Source organism: Caloenas nicobarica, chromosome 1, assembly GCF_036013445.1.
Source record: "Caloenas nicobarica isolate bCalNic1 chromosome 1, bCalNic1.hap1, whole genome shotgun sequence".
Classification (NCBI taxonomy): Eukaryota; Metazoa; Chordata; class Aves; order Columbiformes; family Columbidae; genus Caloenas; species Caloenas nicobarica.
In genome coordinates this window covers 8365552-8388649 of record NC_088245.1, presented here as the reverse complement: position 1 = coordinate 8388649, position 23098 = coordinate 8365552, and the positions used below count along the sequence as shown (strand labels likewise).

Genomic DNA, 23098 nt, shown 5'->3' with positions numbered 1-23098 from the left:
GCACTGTGTGCAGTTCTGGGCGCCACAGCGTAAAAAAGATATAAAGCTGCTAGAGAGTGTCCAGAAGAGGGCTGCAAAGTTGATGAAGGGTTTGGAGAGGAAGCCGTGTGAGGAGCAGCTAAAGTCACCTGCTTTGTTCAGCCTGGAGAAGAGGAGACTGAGGGCAGACCTCATGGCGGCTACAGCTTCATCACAAGGGAGGAGGAGGGGCAGGGCTGAGCTCTTCTCTTTAGTGACCAGTGACAGAACCCGAGGGAATGGCAGGTAGATGTGCCAGGGGAGGTTTAGGCTGAAGATTAGGAAAAGGTTCTTCCCCCAGAGGGTGCTGGACACTGGAACAGGCTCCCCAGGGAGGTGTCACGGCCCCAACCTGACAGTGTTCAAGAAGAGACTGGACAACACCCTCAGACACACGGTGTGAACCGTGGGGTTGTCCTGTGCAGGGACAGGAGTTGGACTCGATGATCCTTGTGGGTCCCTTCCAACTCAGGACATTCTGTGATATAAAGGAAATAGATATCAAGTACATTACATCCTTCCAAAGCTGTGACAATTTCCCTACCACCTTTACTATTATTCTGAATATTTGATATCAACAAAATCACAGTAGATTAAATAGCATTTTCAATTCAAACCAGATGTGATAGCTTTAATTGTTGCCAGGCAGTATCTGAAGATATTTCTATCTAAACACAAAACCGAACCCATGAGAAAGGGAAGAAGTGACTGCTAATGAGATTACAAAGCAAATTATTGACAAACAACATTTTCTGTCGTGGAGACTGGGGAAGGAGGAAAGCAATTTACGCAAAAGGAATCAAAAGCGGCTTTGGTTTGCATATTAATTATGGATTAAAATTTTTAGTTTAAATAATGGGATTTAATCTGTTATCTGAATTAGGCTTTTATAGCTAAGGTATGTGGAATAGACTGAATTGGGGATAAATATTCCAAACGTAAGTGTTGGAAGCATTTAAATCAGCAGAAGGAAGAGGAAGGGAGAGAAGTAGGAACCAATTGGCCTCTTTTTGTCTGTAAGACCCTGAGACTGGGACTTGTGTATCCAACTGAGGTTTTTCCTTTGAAGCATTTTGAAGGGTAGTTAATAATACACATGCCTTCTCCTCTGAGAAGTCAGGTATCACTGACTAATTAACCAGGGTTATCAAATGAAAACACCATTTAATTTGCTTTGCAAATTAAAACAATGGAATATTTCAGCATCTATAGCACCAGTTTTCTGTTAAATTGTTTCAAAATCAATGGGCTTTCACTGAAGATAAATTTTCTTCTGTTTTCACATGGTCCACACTTTATCTTTGTCCTTGAATTCTGTATATGGCTGTTTCCTATGATGACATTTTTGTGAAGGACTTGTGCGTATTTCTGTCATTTCTCATGTACGTCCCTCTGTGCAGGCTTTGGATGGGGGAATGAAGCCACTTAATGTCTTGGTAAAGGGTTTTTTTCTGTACTTAGGAATAAATCAGTCTTTATTTTAAAAAACGTTTGCACAGTGATGGCACCTATTAAACATAAAATGCTTCTATGATATCCATTGAAAAGTATATCCATGAATAAAAAATGAGCTATGTGAATCAATACTATTACTTTTCGTTCTCTGCTTTTTTAGTCTTGCCTGTTGCTGTTATTCTCTTTATTGGCTTTCCACGGTGGTGGAGTTTTCTTTTCAAAAGAGGCAACACAGCCCTCTTATTCCCCATTGCTTTGTTTTTATCTGTAGCACACACTGTAATGCGAGAGGGAAGCTGGGAGTTATAATTTCAGAACTGCACATGGAGGTAGTTTGTCTTTAAAATAGTCTTTTTATTTTATTTTTTTTTATTCCCCCTCCTTGCTACTGCTTGGGTCTTTTGCCATATCAGCTCTGCCCTTTTACCTGTTCTTATTTCATTTTATGGTATGTCGTGCATAGTCTGTGAACACAAATTGATGGCTTCTGAATCAGAGGCTGTTACAGCATATTCCTGATTAGATGAGGTCTCTTGGCCCTCACATAGATTTTAAATAATCCAGGGCACTTTAAGGGTAAGTATAGTTTTAACAGTAAAACTTGTTCTCTGTTAAATTCCAGGAGATCTTTGTAACAGCAGTCTTCATCAGGGTTATTAATTCAGGGTTGTTAACTTTCAGATTTTCACTAAAGGCAAGTTGTCTTCACTTCTCCTCAGTGTTCTTTTACTGGTTTAATAAAATAGCATCGTTACTTCTTTGTCATGTCTGGACTTGTCTTTTATGTGCAGAGGGTAGTTGCAATTTACTGTCTTAATTTCAAAATTTCCAAATGTTATGCTAAGTACGGTGGCCGGTGTTCATTGCAGCTGATAAACCTTCCCCAGAGGATGGCTGGTTTGATAACAGCAGAGGAACAAGGATGATAACGAGGGTCATGCTTTGGAGAAATGGGTGGGTGTTAACGCAAGGCAAAGAAGAACTGAGTGTATAATGGGCAGGTAGTGAGGGTAACCCTCCAGCTCTGACTTCTGTTCACACCAATTTTGTTCCCTTATTCTTTTTGTTATCACACAACTAGATTCTAATGTGGTGAGGGTTTTTATCTTCCTTGTTAGCGTGGAGACGGTCCCAGCTGCTGGTAGTAATGAGCCCGCGGACTGTACAAGGTCAGGGAGGCTGCAGTTCATTGCTGTGCCTGGCCCCGTTTAACGAAGCTTTTTGGGAGCGTGCAGCACTCGTGTGCGTTTTACGACGATACAGAGCCTGTTAGGTTTTAAATGCATTTTCTTTCCAGAAGCGTGACAGGGTTTTCACGCAGCTCGCTGCCGTGTTTAAGGTTCCATCACCATTTCCATTATAAAATCCTTGTTTCCAGTCATGGCGCTGTGCGGCAGCCCTGTGACAAAGTACTTAGCGGAAAAAGGTTTTGTGGGAATTAAGAAAGGAAAAAAAAAAAGATCAGGTTCTTCTATTGTTATGTTCAGTAAAAATATTGGAAGGGAAGAAAGCCTATGTGTGTGTGATTAAAATGAACTTAGATGGAGTTTAAGCAGCATGTCCCTTCTCACTGTGGGAACGTGGAGAAGCTTAAAGGTGGAGCAGGAGAGCACTTTTCAGTAGGTGAGGACTGTGAAGTTCTTGGCATTGACCCAGAGGAGTAAACACGGATGTTATCACGGCCCCTGCAGCGAGCAGGGATATGAACGACTGTAATGTCACTCCGCTAGAATTAATTGTCCCAATTGCCCAGGTGCTGTGCCAGCCACAGGCTCTAGCTGCGGAGCTGCTTCCCTATATTGTTGTTTCTATTAAATGCGATTGCTCATAAACAACTCAGGCTCCCTTTATTAGTCTTGGAGAGGTGCGTTCTGGTTTGTTGGTAATTATCTCTAGCTTGGAAGGGAAACTCTTGGGTCTCTGCTCGTGGCATATTTGTGACTTCTAATAGACTCTTCTCTGACCTTTGACCACGTGCTTCACAAAAATGGAAGAGGAAATTATTGGAACATCTGACCTTTTTAGCGGTCAGACTTTCATTTTCACTTTGTTGACTAAAGTTTCATGAATTCTGAGTTAATCTGAGTTGCAGTGACGTTTTGACTAGGGTGAAGCTCTATCTCGCCTTTCTTTTCCCAATTTTTGAAAGTTTCATTTCCTGGATCTGTGAAGTTGTAATTCTGGATGGTGCATAAGGTTCCTTGCTCATACACGCAGGTCTAAACCCATAACAACTGGAGGCAGTTTGTGGTGTTCTATTAGTGGAAAAGGAAGCCTTGAGTTAATCAACTTGTAGTAAATGAAATCTTAATGGTTATATCGACGGACTTCTAGTGCTGTCCTTGCGGACTGTCATGACAATTCAGCGGCATGCAGTAATATTCACTTCCAAACTGAAAGTCCATTAAAAAAGCAGGGCTGTCTTTGCATGACTTCAGTTCTAAATCATCTGTATTAATTTCTAATTTCCTATTTTTAATGTAAATTAAATGAACAGTAGATTTAGAGCTAATAAAGCAAATTGCATGACAGATTTTTTAGAGTGAGAGGGGATCTGCTGCCATTAATACTAAACAGGCTTATGTTTTCTTCAGCCTACAGCTTTAGTCTGCCAATCAGACTTTGATTTTTCACATATCTTCTTAATAGTTTGCACATTTGGTGATTGCTTTTTGCAAGAATCACTGTAAAAAAAAATAGAGGTGATTCACTGAGATCTGTTCTGATTATTAAGAAAGGCTGTATCTATGTGTGACTATATGCATATGTACATATTTATCTGTATGTTTCTGTGTATGCTTTAAAACTGCAGGCTTCAGGCTTTAACCACATGCAGAATGTAATCACATTGTTTTTTCTTGGCCACATTTATGAACAAGTGGATTTAAAAGGAAAATTAATAGATGCAAGCAAGAGACACTTGGGATTATAAGGAAGTTCAATACTCTTTGCCAGAGTTAGAGGTCTTTTTCCAATGTTGGAAAATTCAAGAGTCCTCTGTTAGTGTTTAAATAGGCAGGATTTGAAATTACTGAGCATCTAGAAGTGCAGTAGATGGCGAAATCCAGAAGGGCTAATCTTACTCTCAACTGAGACTTGCATGATGCCCCTTGAGTTTCCAGTTCTCTCTAAGTTCTCATATTGCTTTTGGGCACACTGATTTCTGTGGTGTGGGGGGTGTGTGTGTTGTGGGGTTTTTTGTTTTCTCCCCATCTTATGCAATAAGGAAGTTTGATCTCAGCTCTACAGAGCGCCATGCAGGTAGATGGGGCAGTGTTCAGACGAATGCAAGCTTCTGCTCCTAACTTTAGCCCTGGGCCACTGTGATAACCAGTCAGGTGGGGAGAAATGTCTCCAGAAGGTGACAAGGTTTATGCACTTAAGAGCATAAAGGAGGAGGTGACTGAGTTCAGAGAAGCTGTGGTGTTTTGTCTCTTTCTTTCCTACTGTTACGGACTTTCTCTGTTCTGGGTGCTGCTTTCCCAGCAGTCAGGGAGTCGCTGCTCTTCAGTTGTTTCCTCTCTTTCTGCAGTTTGTTCCTGCAAGTCACTTGAAAGACTGTTCTAAAAGCAAAGCACATCTTTTGTATATATATTTCCATAGTGTTTCCAACTATAGCAACAAGTATAACAAGTTCCACTTCTGAACCCGTGTTGTATGTATGTCAAGGGGAACCATCCTGCAAGCGGACTACCTGCGGAGTGATGCTCCTCAGTGTGCAGTGCAAAGCCATTAAAAAAAACTCTTAAAACCGGAAAAAACACCAGTGCCTAATGAGAAGTCTTGTGCTGATTGAAGCATATATTTGATCTGAATTTATTTAAATAACTGTGAGAACATGTGCTGTCAAAGCCACTTTTCTCAAGACCTAATCGCTTTTAAGTCTTTGGAAAAAAAAAAAAAATCATCTTGTGCATGCATGTCTACAGTTGTAAACATCTTCAAGACAAATGTAGATTAATGAAGTGTCTTGTGAGTGCTTGCCTATACATGCACTTAACCTAAATGGATGATGAACTGAATATATGAATGCTTCATTACAGAGAGACAGAGGCAAGTCTGAAGTTTTTAATTTGAATTAAGAAAGCTGGGACTGACTGTCATACATGTCCAAATGGTGCTCTCGTGTCTCCTTGCTAGGAGTCTGCTGTGCGTTTACAGTCTGAGCTCATTCCTCTCCAACGGGAGCAGATGGGGATTCTTGAACTTGGCCCAAATTCCTAGAAAGTCACTGTGCTGACGTTTTGTAAAGGTGTGAGAGGGGGTGGGAATTTGGATGGCAGAGGGTGCCGTGGCAGAGAGCGATACAAGGAACAAGCAGCAACACTTCAGTCAACGCTGCTGCGATGACTGTGAATATAAAATGTTTCACTGTGGTGGAATAAGTCCTTCTCTCCCTTGCCATCTAGGTGCCATATCAAATGGATCTTCTTTGCTTGATTTTTTTTTCTTTTTTTTTTAAAATCCCCTCCCCCCCAATGTAATTAGCTCGTAATTACAGTTCTTAATGACACTTTAAAATTGCAACATCCCAATACTTGAGTCTTTCCCTCTTCCCTCCCCAGTTTGGATTTGTATAGGACTTTTGGCTGCCTTGCAGATACTTTGACAAGTGTTATGAAGATTGCTGAGGGCCATATGCAGGTATTATTATTATTTCCTATTCCTCTACCCCTGCACATTCCTGCCTGTTTCCCTGTGGTCTCAGCATTACTGCTCCGCTCTGGGGAAATCCGGAGGGAGCGCTCAAATCCCAACCCATTTTGAACAAGAAAGTGACTTTGGCTTTGCTACCTCTTGTTATCTAATGGAATGAGCAGAGGCGAGTGTATGTGTATTACTGTAAATGAAATAGGAGGAAAACATCAGGGATGTTATATTTAGTAATAATAATAATTTTAAAATTTCCCACATGGAAATGTGATTCTGCCCTTTTTAACAGGCTGTTATCACTTGCAAGACATACTGGTAATGCTGTTTATCCACAGATTTACTGATTGAGTTCTTCTTGCTTTGCTTTAGGGGTTGGAGATTTTTGTGAGCAATCTTACAAGCTGGTTAACTGTAATTTAAAACAAAGTGTTTAAGAGAGCAGCGCGTGCTTCTGATGAAGTAGCTTCTAAACACAAAATTCTCTCACTTCTTGCAGAACATTAAATATTCATACCAGGAAAGGTCTGGTAGCTTTCCTTTAAAATGTGTGGCTTCTGCCTCAATGCCAGCGAGATTTTGTGTTAGATTGAAATTGCCATCTTGTATCAGACTACGGTTGTCTTATTTATTAGATACTTACTTGCGTGATAAGCTTTACAAAGGAAAGCTGAACACATCTTTTGTTCTAGGTAGCGTTAGTTTAATATGTGGAAAACCCATTGTGTGTGTGTAAAATCATACACTCGTCTGAACCACTGCTTTGGAAATTATTTTTGGTTGGTTAACTTCAATTTTTTACATTTTTAAAAAATTAATTTTCAATTTATCATTTGAATTTTCCAGCAAAAAATCAGATGTTAATTTATATATTTTAAGTCTCTTGGACCAGATGAAGCTGTGTAACAGAAGACCAAAGCAGGAAAGGCAGTTATTGCGATTGGATGTGTGCTGTTTTTCAGTTTCGATAATAGTAAGAAAACTGGCAGATGTGTAGGCTGCAAACCTGGTATCTGTATAATGGAGGCTGTTGGAGTTATTGTCTGTAATACCATCTCTGATTAGCATGGACTAGTCTTGTGTGCACCTCTACAGTAGATGAGTCATTTGCTGCTCTCCTGAATGCGCAGGTTTCTGTCAGCTTTTACTGAGACTCCTTCATTCTTTGTCTTCCTTTACGACAAAATAGCCACCGCCGAAAATGGCTCATGTGCAACCACCCTGCTGATGCGAACACACTGAGCCGCATCCTCAAAAAATTGTGCGATAGCTTCCAGGCTCCTCTGGCTTTGGTGCGGCTTTGGTCACCGCTTCAGCGTGCCGTATAAACTACATAAACCACGTGCAGCTTTTACCAGGCACCCGTTCAGCCCAAAGGCACTTGGGTCCCCTACGGAACGTGTTGCTGTTTGGCGCTGCTGTGTCAGCAGAGCGTGGTTTAGCAGCACAACTAAAAGACACACAAAATGTGAGGGAATAAGTTCGCCTTTCAAGCTAAATGCTCAAGCAGCTGCTTTGGAGCAGCGCGCCTGCCAGTTCCTATAAAACCAGTTCTCTGGATGTAACGAATAATCATATCCCTTGCTCTGGAATCTCCTTTCTTGTAAAGAGCAGACCTCAGCAGACATTTCTCATGCTTTTTACCCCCGTTTTCAGTCCTGCCATGTGTATTTATAGTGTGGTTTTCTTTTAAACCGTATGATACAGTTCCTATAGTGAGTCTTAATTTAATTCTTGTCTGACAAAGGTCCTCTTGTCTGTTTTACACAAAGCATGTGCTGACATCCACTCAATTCTTTTCATCAAGTATTTGGCAGTGTAATTATGTATGAAGAGTCATTCAGACCATGCTGACTTAGACCTACTGAAAGATCTGGCCCAGGGTGTGTATTTCTGTCTGGGTTTTGATTTACTCAGCATTTGGAAGATACACACAAATATCGGGGAGGGGAGAGGGAATAACCATCAGGATTCATAATTTGCACTTGTTTCTTTATTTCACTCTTAACTATCAGGGTTTTATTTAGCTTGCTATATGAAAATATAAATGGCAATCTGCACTTGCCAATATGCAGATCGTACAAAGGATTTAGAAGGGTATGAAAACATTTCATTTGCTCAATGAAACTTCAAGTTTTTGGAAACTGCAAGGTTAATGGTTTGCTACTGAAAGCTTTAATTGCTGTCCCTCTTGGACGGGCTCTGCCTCCTTGGATCCTGCACATCTTGTTACTTCAACAAGAAGTCAGGACCTAATAAGAGATTACCTGGTATTTTTTTTAGCCTCTTGTTGAACACAGGTTTCAGTAGCAGCTAGTGAGCTGTTAGACTTCCCTAAGTCTGCCCTGGCAATCCCCAGGACAGCTGGCCATGGGTGTTTTGTCCAGGATTCAGGTATTGTGTGAGCAATTCTTGCACCCCCACTCCTGCACACACTGTATGGGATTCAGTTTATACAGGTTTCTATACAAATGTCATGGATACCTCATTGTGTCTCTCCCTTTTCTTGAGACATTTTGGAATAGGTGTTACTGTCCATCTATCTTGTTACCTTGCGAGCTGTCTTTGGCACAGAAAACCCCTGAGAGTTTATGTGATCAGTGACCTGTTTTATTGTTGTCTGAGCTTTGTACATCTGCTACACTAGGCTTTTTTTTTTCTCTCCATTGACACGTATACAGAATCAGGTGGATGTTTTTAAGAAGTGGATTTAACATCTGAGTAGCTGGTTGAGAGCTGAGCCTGAATCACTTAATTTTTGGTACTCCCGGTCCAGCTTTGCTCTAGTCGCAGTCTGTATTTCACAGCAGCACTGGGAATTGAAACTGGGGCTGCCCTCTGACTTCTGAGCTGGTAAGCACACTCTGCATGGGATCCAGCCACCTCTAGAGACACAGATACAGAAGCTGTAGGTACAGAAGAGCTCAGCATTATCCCAGCTTCTATGTCTTTTTTTTCTCCCTGCCTGGACTTTTCAAGGAACAAGTGACTGATGCACCAGCTGAGCAGACCTGATGGACAGGGACAAGCTTCCACATGAAATTAAAGGCAAGGCTTCTGCAACCAAAATGAAGAAATGTCGCCATTTCTCACTTCCATCAGCTGGGGCAGAGCTGGCTCTTGCAGCAACTGGTTGCTCCTTGTCGATGTGGAGCAGTTGTTTTTATTGCAGCTGCCAACTTGAGACCGGTTGGGTCTTCGGGAGGGTGTGAGGGTGCAGGACACCTCCTGCTTCACTGGGACAACTGTGCTTGTTGCCTCTCAGAAAATAAGGGCAAGTGTGTCGGAGGAGAGCAGGAGAAGTCCTGTGAGCAGGCAGCTGTGAGAATTCGAGCCCTGGGATGGAAAGCTGCCAGCGTGGCTGCCACACACGGGTACGACAGCTCTAATACGGGTCACGGGGAGACTCATGTGTTGGTCACTGAAGAGTAGCCCAGCCTGTCACCTGTACAGAAAGGAACAGCCGCCACAGACTCTCCTTGTTCAGTACTTCAGCCTTTTCTTTGTGATTATGTGATCTGCTGAGGGCTTCTAATCCTGAGGACCAAATTGTTCAATTTTAGTTTTAATTTCATGTTTTATGGTTTTGAAGATGATGCTTTGCAGGTCTCCATCTCGTTAATGCCTTTATTCAGAGTGATGATCTAAGCAAGAGAATTAATAATAGAATTTAACATTGCTGCTTTTGATTTGAGAATTTCATGAAGACTGGTGTCAAATTAAAATACTTAGTGTTTTGTGTGTTGCTCTTTGTAGTCTCAACTCTTTTTGTGACAAGTGACATTAATTTTCATACCATTCTGGAAGAAGGAAATTGGTTATCTATTTCTAATTGCTACTGGTTAGGAATGTGATATGTGTGTAATGCAGGATAGATTGATTAGAGTCATTATGACATGAAATGAAAATGTCAGACCACAAAAATAAGCAATAGAGTTGTTGCATTTTTTATTACACTTTTGCCTTGGGTTTTGCATAATTGAAGAAGTATCATACACACAAAAAGTAACCTTGCCATGAAAACCAGAATATCGGAGAAGAAAAAAGCCCTCTGAATTATTGGTATAAACTGAGTCCCAGGAGACTGAGTATGATTTGTCTGAAAAATAGCATGCAAAGACATATTGGGGGGGGTGGAATAGAAGAAACGTATTCTGGTTTAGTATCATGAGGAGACTGGGCTGCATCTTTTTACAAACACAAGATTCTTTTCAGGACTGTGGCAGAAACAATGGAAACGTTTCCAAACAGATCCTAGTGATGCCATGCCTGGAAGATGTGGAAGGAAAAAAATGTTCTTATTAGTGCATTATTTTCTTTAAATGAGCATCAGAGCTTTCTTACAAGAATTCATGCCTTGCTTTAATAAATTAAAACTTTTGCAAGACTAGGATCTGATGTCCAGACCCTTCTCCCTTTACCTTACTGCGGAAGCACCATCAGTAGCACTGTTTAGTCCTGAATTCTTCTGTGCTGATGAGAATCCAAGTACTATTTTTGCAAAATGACACATTCGATGGCTTTCCCTGCCAGTCTTTGCTTTCCTTCTTCCACAGACTCCATCTCTGGATTTGTGCCCCAGGAGGTTTTGGAGCTGGGGGAGCTGGGACGTGTCTTATCCATGGGATGCTCCTCTGAGCCTGGGACTTTCTGGTGGAAAAACAGCGTGGAGGAGAAGTACAGGGTCCTGTGCTGTTCCAAGTGACTTTATCACAAGCTTGTAAAAGCTGGGGGATGGAAAACAGGCTTGGTGAGAGCAAGGCTGGAGAGAATCGTGCTCTCTGGGAACAGTGGCCTCTTTGGTGCTGCAGTGGGAGGGCAGAGCCGCTGCCCCTCAGTGCCTGCCGTGGGGAGAATGGCCTTGATGAGAGCCTTGCAGATTTTCTCATGACCTCTGTGATCTCCTCCAGATGTGCTAAAAATATCTCCTGCAATGGAGATCTGTTGAACAGATTTTTTTATTTCTTCTATGTTTGACTCTCGCTCTAAAATAAAATCATTAATCCCACCTGTTTATATCTTCTGCTGTCCGTGCATTAGCAAAGACTTAGCTCTGATTCACATAGGAACGAGCCAGCCAGTTTGATGTCTGTATATTTGTTAGCGTTAAAGGCCAAGACGTGGAGCTTAAAACAAGATGGACAACTGGGTTTAAATCACGTCTTGTTTTGGACCGAGATCAAGAATGACACATTTTGACCCAAAACCCTCCAAGGAAGGAGGAGGTGTCAGGAGCAGGTAGGTGAGCTACAGCTCGCCCTGGGGCAGGGACGGCCTCAATGGCCACTTGGAAGTTCCTTTCAGCCCTGTTTTCTGTGATTCTGTAAAAATGAGATTAAAATGGTTGTTAGCTGTGCAAATTGCTGGAGATAAATTGCTTTCATCAACTTGTGTTTTATGGTTGTTTTCATCGCTTTAGTTCATGCAGTCTTGCAGGAGAAGTGTTAGAGGTGCATTCCTGCAGGTCTCCAGCATCGCAGTGTTGCATATGAAGGTTAACCGAGGCGGCTGCTCTTGCCAGTGCTTCTGCATATGCGACTCCACGGAGAACTGTAATATTAATAATTGTACACGTTCCCTGAGTGAGTCAGATAAGCTGAGGAAGATTAATTGATTTCAGTAGACTGGCTCCAGCTTGTGCCAGCTGAGAGTCTAACCTGATGCTATTTATAGTAATATTTCATCTGATTGTGTAATCTCAGTGTAAAAATTTGTGATGTCTCAAATGCACGGGGCTGAGTCTCCAAGTATACCTGTAATTTCTGAGCTCCTCGATTCTTGGTACCTAGCTTGACCTGCATATAAAGTGGCCTTTATTTAAGACTGCATATACTTAGGTATTAAAAACCAACCAAACAAAAAACCCCACACAAACCAACAACAACAAACAAACAACCCCCCTACAAACTCCATCACCCCTCCCTACCCCCTAAAAACCTTTGGGAAAAAAAGAAACAGCAACAACCACCACCCCCAAATCCAGACTGTAAGAATACTGGGTTGATCACCTGGAAACAGAGAATTCTAAACAACCGTCTTCAACTTTTCTACCTATTTAATACTGGGAACTATCTCTTCCAATATATTTTTAAACAAGTGCTCTGGGAACACCAGTGAAAATGTTTCAAGTATTTCCTTACAGATCTATTTTCCTAGAATTTATTCTGAAGCTCATCTTTGTTGAAAAACATCTCTGGGCCAGATTTATCCCTGGAGTAATTTTTCTTGATTTTTAATAGCATTGCAGGAAGGGTGAATTTCACTTGTGTATTAATTTATAGGCCAGGAAACATGTACAGCTACAGTACATCTTTGCCCAGGGTATGGTACACAAGGGGAAAATATGCATGATTCTATCAGTGCTTTGTTAATTTAATTATAACAACAGATGCAGCATTTAATCTATTTGACTTCTGGTATTGAGTTACTAAATCCTACCCAAAGAATGTTTTTATTTTCCCCAGCTACAGCACTGAGTGAAAAGCTTCACAGCTTCTTGAAATGTTAAGCAGCGTTGCCACTTCCTCTCTCTCTGCATCAATAATCTAATATTTTTGCTGATAGCACTTTGTTTTGCAACTAGGAGATGTAAATCTGTCTCTCTTTCTGCTTGTGCCAACACCTATTTCCTCCCATGTTCGCAGAAAGAAAAATGCCGCAAAAGAGACCATCTTCCTCTTTTCTCCTCTTTTCCCCCCTCCCTTTTTAGGTCAGGACATGCTCAGTTAATTTAAATACAGAGGTCTCTTGGAGCCGCGGTTTAGGCACATTTATGTTCAGTAGCATTTGGTATGTGTTCAAGAAAGCGCTTCCACTAAAGGCATTTCTCAAATTGGAAACCAGAGTAGTAAACTAGTAAGTGCTACTTGTGTTTGGTGGCGTGGAAATAACAGAAGTATTTCCACTGGTATTTTCAGTGGCGCAGTTTATATTGCCTTCAAACAGAAATCCCTGCCTCTCGCTCAAGCAGGACACACAGAAATGAGATGTTTCCAGCTGTGCAAGCTGAGAATGGTGGTGGTACGTGGCCACATCTGTGGCCAGGGAGAGCAGGAATTCCACTTGAGGGCTTCGGTCACTCGTGTGGGTGTCCTGGGTCCAGGAGGGCTCTGTTGCCTTGGGTGCGATGTCTCTCGATGTTGGACTGCTTTTGTTGATCACCTTCAAAACCACGTTTATCCCATCCCAAAATAACTGTGATCATGGAGTCCCAGAAGGGTTTGGGTTGGAAGGAACCTTTAAAGTTCATTTAGTCCAGCCCCGCTGCTGTGGGCAGGGACATCTTTCACTAGACCAGGTTGCTCAAAGCCCCGTCCAGCCTGACTTTGAACACTTCTAATGATAGGGCAGCCACAACTTCTCTGGGCAACCCATGTCAGTGTTGCAGTGCTCAAATTGTAAAACATTTCTTCCTTACATCCAGTCTAAACCTACCCTCTTTCAGTTCAAAACAGTCGACACTTGTCGTGTTACTACAGACCCTGGTAAAAAGTCTTTGTCCATCTTATAAGCCCCCTTCGAAAGGTCTCCCTGGAGCCTTCTCTTCTCCAGGCTGAACAACCCCAACTCTCTCAGCCTGTCCTCGTAGGAGATGTGTTCCATCCCTCTGATTGTTTTTGTGGTCCTCCTCTGGACCTGCTCTAACAAGTCATTTCCTGAAGGTCCTGTTCTCTTTTTCTCTACAGAAGCAGTCAACATTGGCTTAGACAAGCCCAAAGGACCAGCTTAGCTTGGGTACGTGGCTTTTAGATGTCACTGTTCAATGACGTGGATTGTCCTACTTAGTGACTGTTTGTGTTTCACCCCGCCTTGCTCCCAGTGTTAACTGGCCACTTCCATGCCAGGAGCTGAGCCTTTCTGGCCAAGTTTGGGTGCTTATGAGGAAGAGGGGAGGGATGTGCATCCTCTGAGCAGTCGGTACTGGGGATCCACTGGGCTCTGCAGTGAGTTGAACATTGATGGTGTTGCACTAGCCTCTGGCATTCGACATACAGGAGTAAAAATAGTTTTTACTACACAGCATTTACTACACAGTAAGTTCACGTAGCGATGGATAAGAAGTTCTGGCTCCTCCATTGGATGTCAGATGAAGATGACTCAGATGTGTTAGACTTGGTGACCCTGCTCTCCATTCTTTTGAACGGTTTGGCTTCCAGGTATGAAAGCCCTTTCCTGTCTTCAATTTTCCCAATCATTGGGACTTTCCCCAGTTGCATAGTGGTTTAGTCACCTTCCTGCATGGGGAGGAAGGGGATTTTTTCACCCGTATGTAGCAGGTAGGAGGAATTCTTCTTCAGTTTCCCTTACGCCGTTGATCACAGGAGCACATTGCTCCGGATCTTTAGGTGACTGCTTTAAACCAGTGACGATAATGGCACTTGCAGTCATTTTGTTATCTAAATAATTAGTCCACAAGGTATTACACACAGTGCAGTGAATAACACAGGAAAAGATTAAACTGAGTATTTTCCATGGTTTTACATGATATAGTATGTGAAGGGAAGTAACTGGCATACTGGAGATACTACAGAAAGCAGTGGCAGGTTTGATCTGTTCAGTATTACTGTAGTTTATGAAATTTGGGCTGGAATTTCTAACTGTTCTGATTTTTGAAAGGACCTTTCCCACTGCTCTTAAAAAGCAATTTGGGAGTTTAGGCCCCTTGGACTTCTCATAACCCCAGTGCAGGAAGGCAAGTGTCTCTGGGAGCTGCTTGAGAGAGACGATGTTTGACATTAAGTGTTCAGCATAGCTGCTTTGATTTGTCCCCTGGATAACCACACTAATGCTATAAGGAGCTTGCTTTCCTATTTTAGCTGCAGCAGTTAAAGGCCTAAAGGTAGGTGACATGAATGCTTCCATAAATGTGTATGTTTTAATCAAGCTATTGTTTATAATTAGATAATAATCATAATGGTATTAACAAGGGCTGGAGTGGGATATATAAAAAGTCTTAAGCGACACAGAGAAAAGTGGTTGATGTCTTCAGCTTTTAGCTGAGGTCTTGGGTAAGATTAATAGAAGGTGTTTACAGCTGAACTATGTGGATTTATCTGATGTAAAGAAGCGGAGAACGAGATGTAAGAATTGCGATGAAATTCTTGTTGCCTTGGTCTCCCACGTGTCTGCCTTACTCATTTAACATACTGTCCCTTCCTGCCTCTCATGTTGCCTGTTGAAGTCATGCAGCTGTCCCCTGGGAGCTTTTTTGAAAGGGATATTTAAAAGACACATTCAGAGGTTTTCTCTAAAAATGGATGTCAGCACCCTCTAGAAATGGAAATACCCCCCAGGGGAGATTAAAGAACTCTGAAATTGTGCAGAAATCTCTTTTCCCTGCTAAGAACCTGTGCTGTAGCCTCTAAAAACTTTTCCATTTTGACTCTACTGGAAAGAACTTAACAAATTTGTTAATCTCCCTACTGGTGAGAGTGGTGATTCTGATGGCGGACTGGCACATTTGCTTGTGCTCTAGTAAACCTACTGCTGCTGACTTGCAAAGTTCATCCATTGACTTCAAACTCTTAATGATCTTATTGTCATTTTTTTAATCACTGTGCGAATTTAACTAAACATTTTTTTCCTGGAAGCACTGGGCTTTCAATGGTAGTGAATGTTTATACTGAATAGAAGCCATAGGAAAACACTGAGCACAGTAGGATGCGGATCAGAATTAATTTGCAGACATATACTTCCTGAATCAAAATCTGCACCCCCGTGCAACCACAAAGACTTACTGTTTGTTCCGCCGGGCCCTGAGGTGTGTGTTTAATAAAGTGTGTTTGTGAGAGAGAAGTTGCTCTTGAAAGAGGGTTTTTAACCCGAAACCGTGGAGTTGTTAGCTTAGTACAAGATGGTGCCATGCTGGTGGACTCCCATGGAGGTGACTGTCACCCTGCTCAAAGACACATAATATTGCATTTCATGCAGCCTGAATTTGCAGCAAACAGGTTAGAAGTGCTGGCGAGGTGAGGTTTGGGGATGAAGTTAACATCTTTTTTTAATCTGGAAAATCTAAACTAAGCAGTTACCTAAAACGTGAGCGGGACGTGCACCTTCGTGCGAAAGACAAGATGAAGATTCTGTCTCTCTGGAGGAACGCGACATTGAATGGGCGCAGTCAAAAGTAATATTTCCAAAAGTTCTCCTATTTTGTAAGCCCCAAAGCCCACTGGCTTCCAGGGAGATTTAGGATAAAAGGTGGGGATGATGGTTCAGCCCTCTGTGTAGACTACAGGCTTATGGAGCATAATGACTCTCTCAAGTGTGTGCGGACAGTGAAGTTACTCTAATTTCAGTTCTAATTGCTGTTTGTAAAATAAATGTATAATGTGAACTCTATTGAAACTCTAATAATAATGATTGAAATCTTGTCATTTCAGCCTTTTGCAACTCATTCCCTTCATATATCATGAAAGATGAAGGAGCTGGGATTTGTTTTCCCGACAGCGTCCTTAATAGAGATTTTTCACATTTCCGCCTGCACTTCCCAGTCTGATCTTAATTGTTGGTGGGACTCTAAGCTTTCCTACAAGTTGTACTGCTTTATCTGTAGGGTCGAAGTGGTACGATTCTCTGCACTAGCAGATCGTGTTTATGCTGGCGCAGCTGTTCCCAGCCTGAAGTAACTTTGATACTGATACAGACAGACCCGTGTGCTGATTTTCACTAGTCCATTGCACTGGCAGAAATTGGACGATCCCAGCTCACTGGGTCTGTCTCTTCTGGGGGTTTTGCTTCCTTGCAGGGGCTGTTGGCTCCTGTGGGTGCAACATGAGCTGATCGCTGCTATAGTTTCTCAAATATGGCTGATTTGGGACTGGCTGGAGCAAGCTGTCATCTGCTGGTAAAGATCCTTAAGATGCACATCTGGTTGAACCAACACCATTCAAACCACGTTCCCCATGTTCAAACATTTCCCAGTTGCAGTTTGGTGCCGCTGGTACCCATGATGTTGCTGCTCTCAGCGGTGATGGAAAGGTGTAGGTGAGAGAACAAGAAGCTTTCATGACAGATCTGTGCAGGGGAAGGCCCCTGGGTGAGGTTTAATAGCCTGGTTGCTTTCAGAACCAAATGCGTTTCTAAACTGGAAATGGATCCTGTTGTCTGACAGTAAAAGTGCCGCCTTTGTTGTGTTTCTGGGCAGCTTTTATTGGGATCAGCGTTGAAGCAGGTGTGACAACATCCTCTGTGCAGGCAGGCTGCTGGGTTAAGTGTAGTGGGTAGGAATCCTGTGTTTACAACATCATATATCTCGATGATATGAAAAAACTGAAGGCTGACTTTTTAATGTTCACATTAAAGGGTGACTATTAACATTCTCTTGATGAAATGCGACTTAATGTGGGGGTTGGACTAGATGACCTTTAAAGGTCCCTTCCAACCCAAACCGTTCTATGAACTATAGCAAACATTTGCTGTAATCTTAAACAATAATGTATATGGTAAACTCACATTGATATAGTGGCTGAAGATGCAGTATTTACACCCTGCTGAGCGCTGGGGCTGTTGAGGAGTACATGCTGTTTTAAAGAGGACAGATTTTGATAAACGAGTCTCTGTCTTATTACTAACATGCTCGAGAAGAACGTGCTCTATTCACCAGTGGGATCGGAAAAGCCCTCAGGCTCCCAGCTCTCATTCCAGCTTTGCAATGTGGATCTTCGTTTTATAGTAGTTTCTGAGAACGTATTTACTAGTGCAGCTTACAAAAGCATGTGTTTAATGTATCTTTTTTTGTTGTTGAGATGATAAATCCATAGACAAAGGACAAAAAAGAAAACACTAGGGACTTTGTTAATAACTTGGGAAGGAAGAAATTCATAAAAATAGGGTTGGGGTGAAAATGGCATCAGTCCTTCAGGCACAAGACTCATAAATCCCTGATTCACAGCCTGTGTGTTATTAACTCTAACATATTTTCTAAATTTTATTCTGTGCATCTGTTAATCCGTAACTTTTTAGCTTATTTTGAACATCATCAATTTCATTTTCTAAACGTCATTCAGCAAATTACCAGTTTGAATTTTGCTTCTTGATTCTAAAACCAGCATTTGTTCCATCATAAAAAAGAGTGCTTAACATGAAATGGCTCGAAAACTTTTGACAGAACGCTGCCTATAATAGAACAAAACATAGCGGGTTTGTAATTTATGATGTTTCTTTATGATCTGCTCATCCAAAAAAAGTGTGTTTTGCTCTCTCAGCATTTGGTATCCGAAATGTTGTCTTGTGCTGACAACCACGGCCTGTTCCAGATTAATTTAGGCCTCAGCGACTTGCTCAGCGTCACAAATCCAGTTTTTGGCAGAGCTGAGAACAGACCCTCTCTCTTCTGTCGCAGCTCAGTTCCTCGGTGTAATTACGGGGCAGTTTTCCTGCTGGGTGAACGAGCCTCTGTTGTGACCAAGCCCATTAGAACAAACGGGTCCCACTTGTATATTTTGATGAATTCCCCTTGCTCAGTAATTTTTTGCAGTTTTAAAACATAATTCCTCAGTGAATCGTGGCAAAACATGATTGTCTAATTAAACAAACAAACAAAAAGAAGCAGATGTTAATTTTCTGCTTTGGCAGTCTGGAGTTCTCCACTACTTGTTAAGCAAGCAGGTTGAGAAAGCGACTGTGTGTGGGGTGATGGACAGGCTGTGATGGGTGTACGAACTTGAGCAACTTGGGTTGAAATGTTTGAAAGTGTTGTGGGAAGTTGGTTTGGTTTATGCAGATTTATGGGACTAGTAACAGGTGAAGAATTTAGAGTAAAAGAAAAGGGCTTCCACCTCTTATTTTTTAGAAACAGTGCTCACATGCAGAGCACCTTTCCTGTAGTGAGGCACAACCTGAGGAATCAAGTATGCCTGAGATGCCTACACAAATACCAACTCCCCTTTCACCCTTGGACACCAGTACAGTGACACAGAATCACAGAACGGTTGGGGCTGGAAGGGACCTCTGCAGATCATCCAGTCCAACCCACCTGCTCAAGCAGGTTCACCAGAGCAGATCACACAGGAATGTGTCCAGGCGGGTTTTGAATGTCTCCAGAGAAGGAGACTCCACAACCTCTCTGGGCAGCCTGTTCCAGGGCTCTGGCACCTCAAAGGAAAGAAGTTTCTCCTCATATTCAGACGGAACCTCCTGTGCTTCAGTCTGTGCCCGTTGCCCCTCATCTTATCGTTGGGCACCACTGAAAAGAGTCTGGTCCACCCCTCTTGACACCCGCCCCTGAGATATTTGTAAACATTGGTGAGATCCCCTCTCAGCTTCTCTTCTCCAGGCTGAACAGGCCCAGCTCTCTCAGTCTCTCCTCATAAGAAAGATGCTCCAGACCTCTAATTGTCTTTGTAGCTCTGTAGTTCCTCTCCTTCTAATAAGCCTGTAACATCTTTGTAGGTAACACAGCCATGGAGAAAACTAGTAATTAATTCAGTGATAGGAGACACGAAAGGCAGTGCTCGCTGGGATGTGATGTGGCATGATGTGTTCACTACCCCATGTCTGTTTTTTAGGAGTGTTTTCCGACTGTGAAACAGAGGTGTGCTTTTTAAAAAACATGGGGGTCATATAGGCTCGTTGGAATTTTAATTACAATTTTTCTGTATTTGTTATTTTTAAAATAGCCCATTTAACTATTGAAGGAGAGCAGGAAGAGGACTGCAGAAACACCTCTTGCCTTTTCTTCCTTCCTTCTACAAACATCTGAGACAGTGAGATGATATCCTGCTGGAGACAGTGTATAGTGACATTTTTAAGGAGCCCTTAACATGCAGTTTATTGCCCACATATAAAGTTTGTTGGCCTGAAAGTTTCTTCGGTGTCAGGCCCAGCAGGTGCTGAGAGCCCCCGAGCAGAGGAACAAAGAACAGGGCTGGCTTTGGTGTGAAGAGGTGCAGCTGGCAATTCGTGGTTATGACTGCCCATCAATAGGTATTCATCGTATTAATTAAACTGCTGCTGTTAAAACTGGAGCTAGAGGACAGCTTTTCAGCCTGTAAGCTGAGTCACCTGTGAAAGGGTTTTAATAAAAGGGCTCCAAGGCTTGTGAGAAGGTTTTTCAAAGCCTTTTCTCTTCAAGGCTGACAGCACCCTCTTTCAGAGACACGGCTGCCTGGGTGTCTATCTGCAAGTGACAAATCGCATTTTCTTCTCTGGAAGCTCTGTACACTGATTTCTTGAACCTTGACTAGCAAGAGCCAAGCCGTGACCTAACTCTGCTTTTGTTCCTCAGCTGCAGCCATCTAACGACAAAAGACTTTCAGCCTCTTTCTTGGCTTTGCATGAGTCTTGGTTTGCAGCCCTTTGGTTTTTGGCTTCTTTAAGCTTCTTCTTTATTTTTAAGCCTGAAGAGACAAGAATGTGCACATTTTATTTTCTTTTGGGAGGCCATTGTGAACAAGCATGTGACTTTTTGTTTTGCAGGTGGTGCTTTTTAACAATTTGATGGAGATCCCTGTAGTGCCTCTTAGGACTACTGAGTGGTTTTTTTAGCTTTTTCAGCTTAGGTACTTAAGACTTCTTTCAGTTCAAGTTTAAGTCCAGTTCTATTCTGCTTCTGTAGCACATAAAGCAAGTGACCCATCCTCTCAAAAGCCTTGGAGAAGGAAGTGAGGAGCAGTGCTGCATGGTCCTACGGATGCCGGTGGCACGGCTGGTCCCCTTCGTGAGTGCTGCTGAGGAAGGACAGTCTGAGACTTTCCTCCAGGTGGTCTGTCAAGCAGAAAGGTAACAATTGTAGGAAATTCCTTTTCTGCCACCAGCTCGCAAGCTCAACAAGCAATCCCTTTGTGGAGAGACTGGGGTCATCCCTCTAGTTTCTTTTTTTTTTTTTCTTTGTTAACTGCTTGGAGTTTGTTGAGCAGTTCCTTTCTGGAGGTATTAGGGAGTGGTGGTCTGTTTCTCCCTTCCTGAACTTCTTCAAACCTTTCTAAGAAAACGTCCTAGAAACAGTCTGGTCTCACCACACATGACTTTGTTTGTTCTGCCAGAGTATTATCTAAAATCTCCCCTGTGCACATGCTAAGCTTGCGTGACTACTTTTGGTTTAGGTGCTGACATTCAGGTTCTTCATTCGAGAGGGTCTAAAAGGCCAAAGGCAACTCAGTTGTGTGAACAACACTTCAAGATACTGTTAGATGGAGGCGTTTTTCTTTAGAAAACAATGCCCTTCCCTTCCATCTGAGAAGCAAGGCAGCCGTGTTACCTTTCGTATGCAGTGTACTGACTGATACCGAGCCCTGCCCTGGTGTCAGAGCTTCCCAATTTAGGTGGTTGCAGTAGCTGCTGATTGGAGCTGCTCATAGAGAACATGTAAAAAGTCGCCAGCTTTGACAGATACGACCCAGTGCCAACTTTTTTTCCAATTTTATTTTCCAGTAATTCCCGTTTTCACATTTCTTCCATCAAACCATGCGAAGATGATGTTCCGCTAAATACCTTATACCATGTCATGTTCTTTGCAGGGCTCCCGTTGATCAGTGTTGCAGTTTAAAAGCTTCGTGTCTACCAGGCTCATCTGTCCTAAACCCATCTGGTGTATGCCCGGCCTCCTGCAGCACACATTTTCAAGAGGTTTGTTCTGGCTGATGTCCATTCTTACACCCACTTGTTCCTTTTAAACCCATTAGGGTTCAGGTTAAGGTCACGAGTAGGATATGGAACAGCCTTCTCTATAATTTCTTGCCCCACCGCTGATGAAGATCAGATCGTCATCTTTACCGGTCTCTTTATTTTTACCTTTTCCTTCAGGTCTTCCTTCCTTGCCTTTGTAGTTGTGTCTTTTTCGACCGAGTTGCAGTGAGGATCTACACACCTAAAATACAGCACTGGCTGCTGCAAGTAGTTGCAACAGGTCTGGGCAAGGAAGGGTGGCTCTTTGTGGACACAGTGCAGGCTGGAATGGGGATTTAGTTGCCTGAGCCAAGACTAACTCTTGAGGTGAAGGTTTTATTTATTTCCTGTGAGTAAGCTGGGAGTGTGTTAGCTTGGAGCAGCGATATGTTTAAGAAAATGTTTTATTTTGTTTCCTTTTCTCCGTTTCTAAGAAAAGATACTCCTCGCGTTAAGAAATCACAATAGAGGTTGGGTCCTTGCTCTGAACCATTTGCCACCAAAGAAAGAAGAATAAAGCAATCTTTACTAGTGAAGATTTTTTTTGTCTTTTTTTTCCTAGGAAAGGGATTTCTTCTAGAAAATGAAGGGAACTTGAGTTGACTTGGCAGGTAATTGATACATATCTGCCCAGTCTGAAGAAATACTTAACTTTTACATAACTACCTATGAATGTATTTAGGGAGCTGGCACGCTGCAGTGGTCTGTGTGTTTTTCATTACGTCACTGCTTTTAAATTCGTTGAAAACGGGCTTCTTTTATGGGTGGTAGAATTCCTTTTAGGTTGTCATTCAGAAACACCTATGCCGACGGTGGGGAGGTGTGACATGCAGCAGGTCAAGATGTGTCCTAACCCCAGGCAGGACACTGGGGTGCCCCGGGGAGCAGCACGTGGCACCAAGGGACATCTGGAGGTTCACCAGCCCCATACACCCCGACTGGCAAGACTCTGGGATTGACAGCACTGGGGTAACTTATGCAGCATGAGAAACACTTAGCTCACTTGGTCTCGTTTTTGCTGCTGAATGCATAATTACGTGATTAATGCAGAGATTTTCATCTTCAGACCCCCTTGCAAACACTTGATAATTGCATTTATAGATTTATATATTTGTAAAATTAGGAGGGTTAATTATGATCCTGTCAACAGGTATCTCGGTGCAACTGAACCATTTCTGATTTACTATCACAAATCTTTTAGTAAATTAGCATTTTATTCCGCTTGCTTTGAAAGTGTGTGCCGTATTTTAGGAATTTTTTCCCAGCCCCCATCTTTAGTCATTGAAACGTCTCAAACTATTGTTGGGCTTGTTGCTTATAAGACAATAAGACTGGTCTTAATCTTCACTTTTTAAAAACCAAATGGACT

The 23098-nt window shown here is 42.4% G+C and overlaps 1 protein-coding gene across 2 annotated transcripts in view; it reads left to right on the top strand.

Moving 5' to 3' along the window:
* Positions 1-23098, top strand: part of FAM107B (family with sequence similarity 107 member B) — a 64836-nt gene that overhangs the window by 21213 nt on the left and 20525 nt on the right. The window contains exon 1 of one of the 2 annotated variants that reach the window (XM_065647151.1): positions 21646-21690. The exons of the other annotated variant lie outside the window; for it this stretch is intronic. Within the exon in view, the coding sequence (XP_065503223.1) occupies positions 21657-21690 (34 nt within the window). The 5' untranslated portion in view covers positions 21646-21656. Of the gene's footprint in view, positions 1-21645; positions 21691-23098 lie in introns of those variants that run through there. 2 annotated transcript variants of the gene reach the window in all.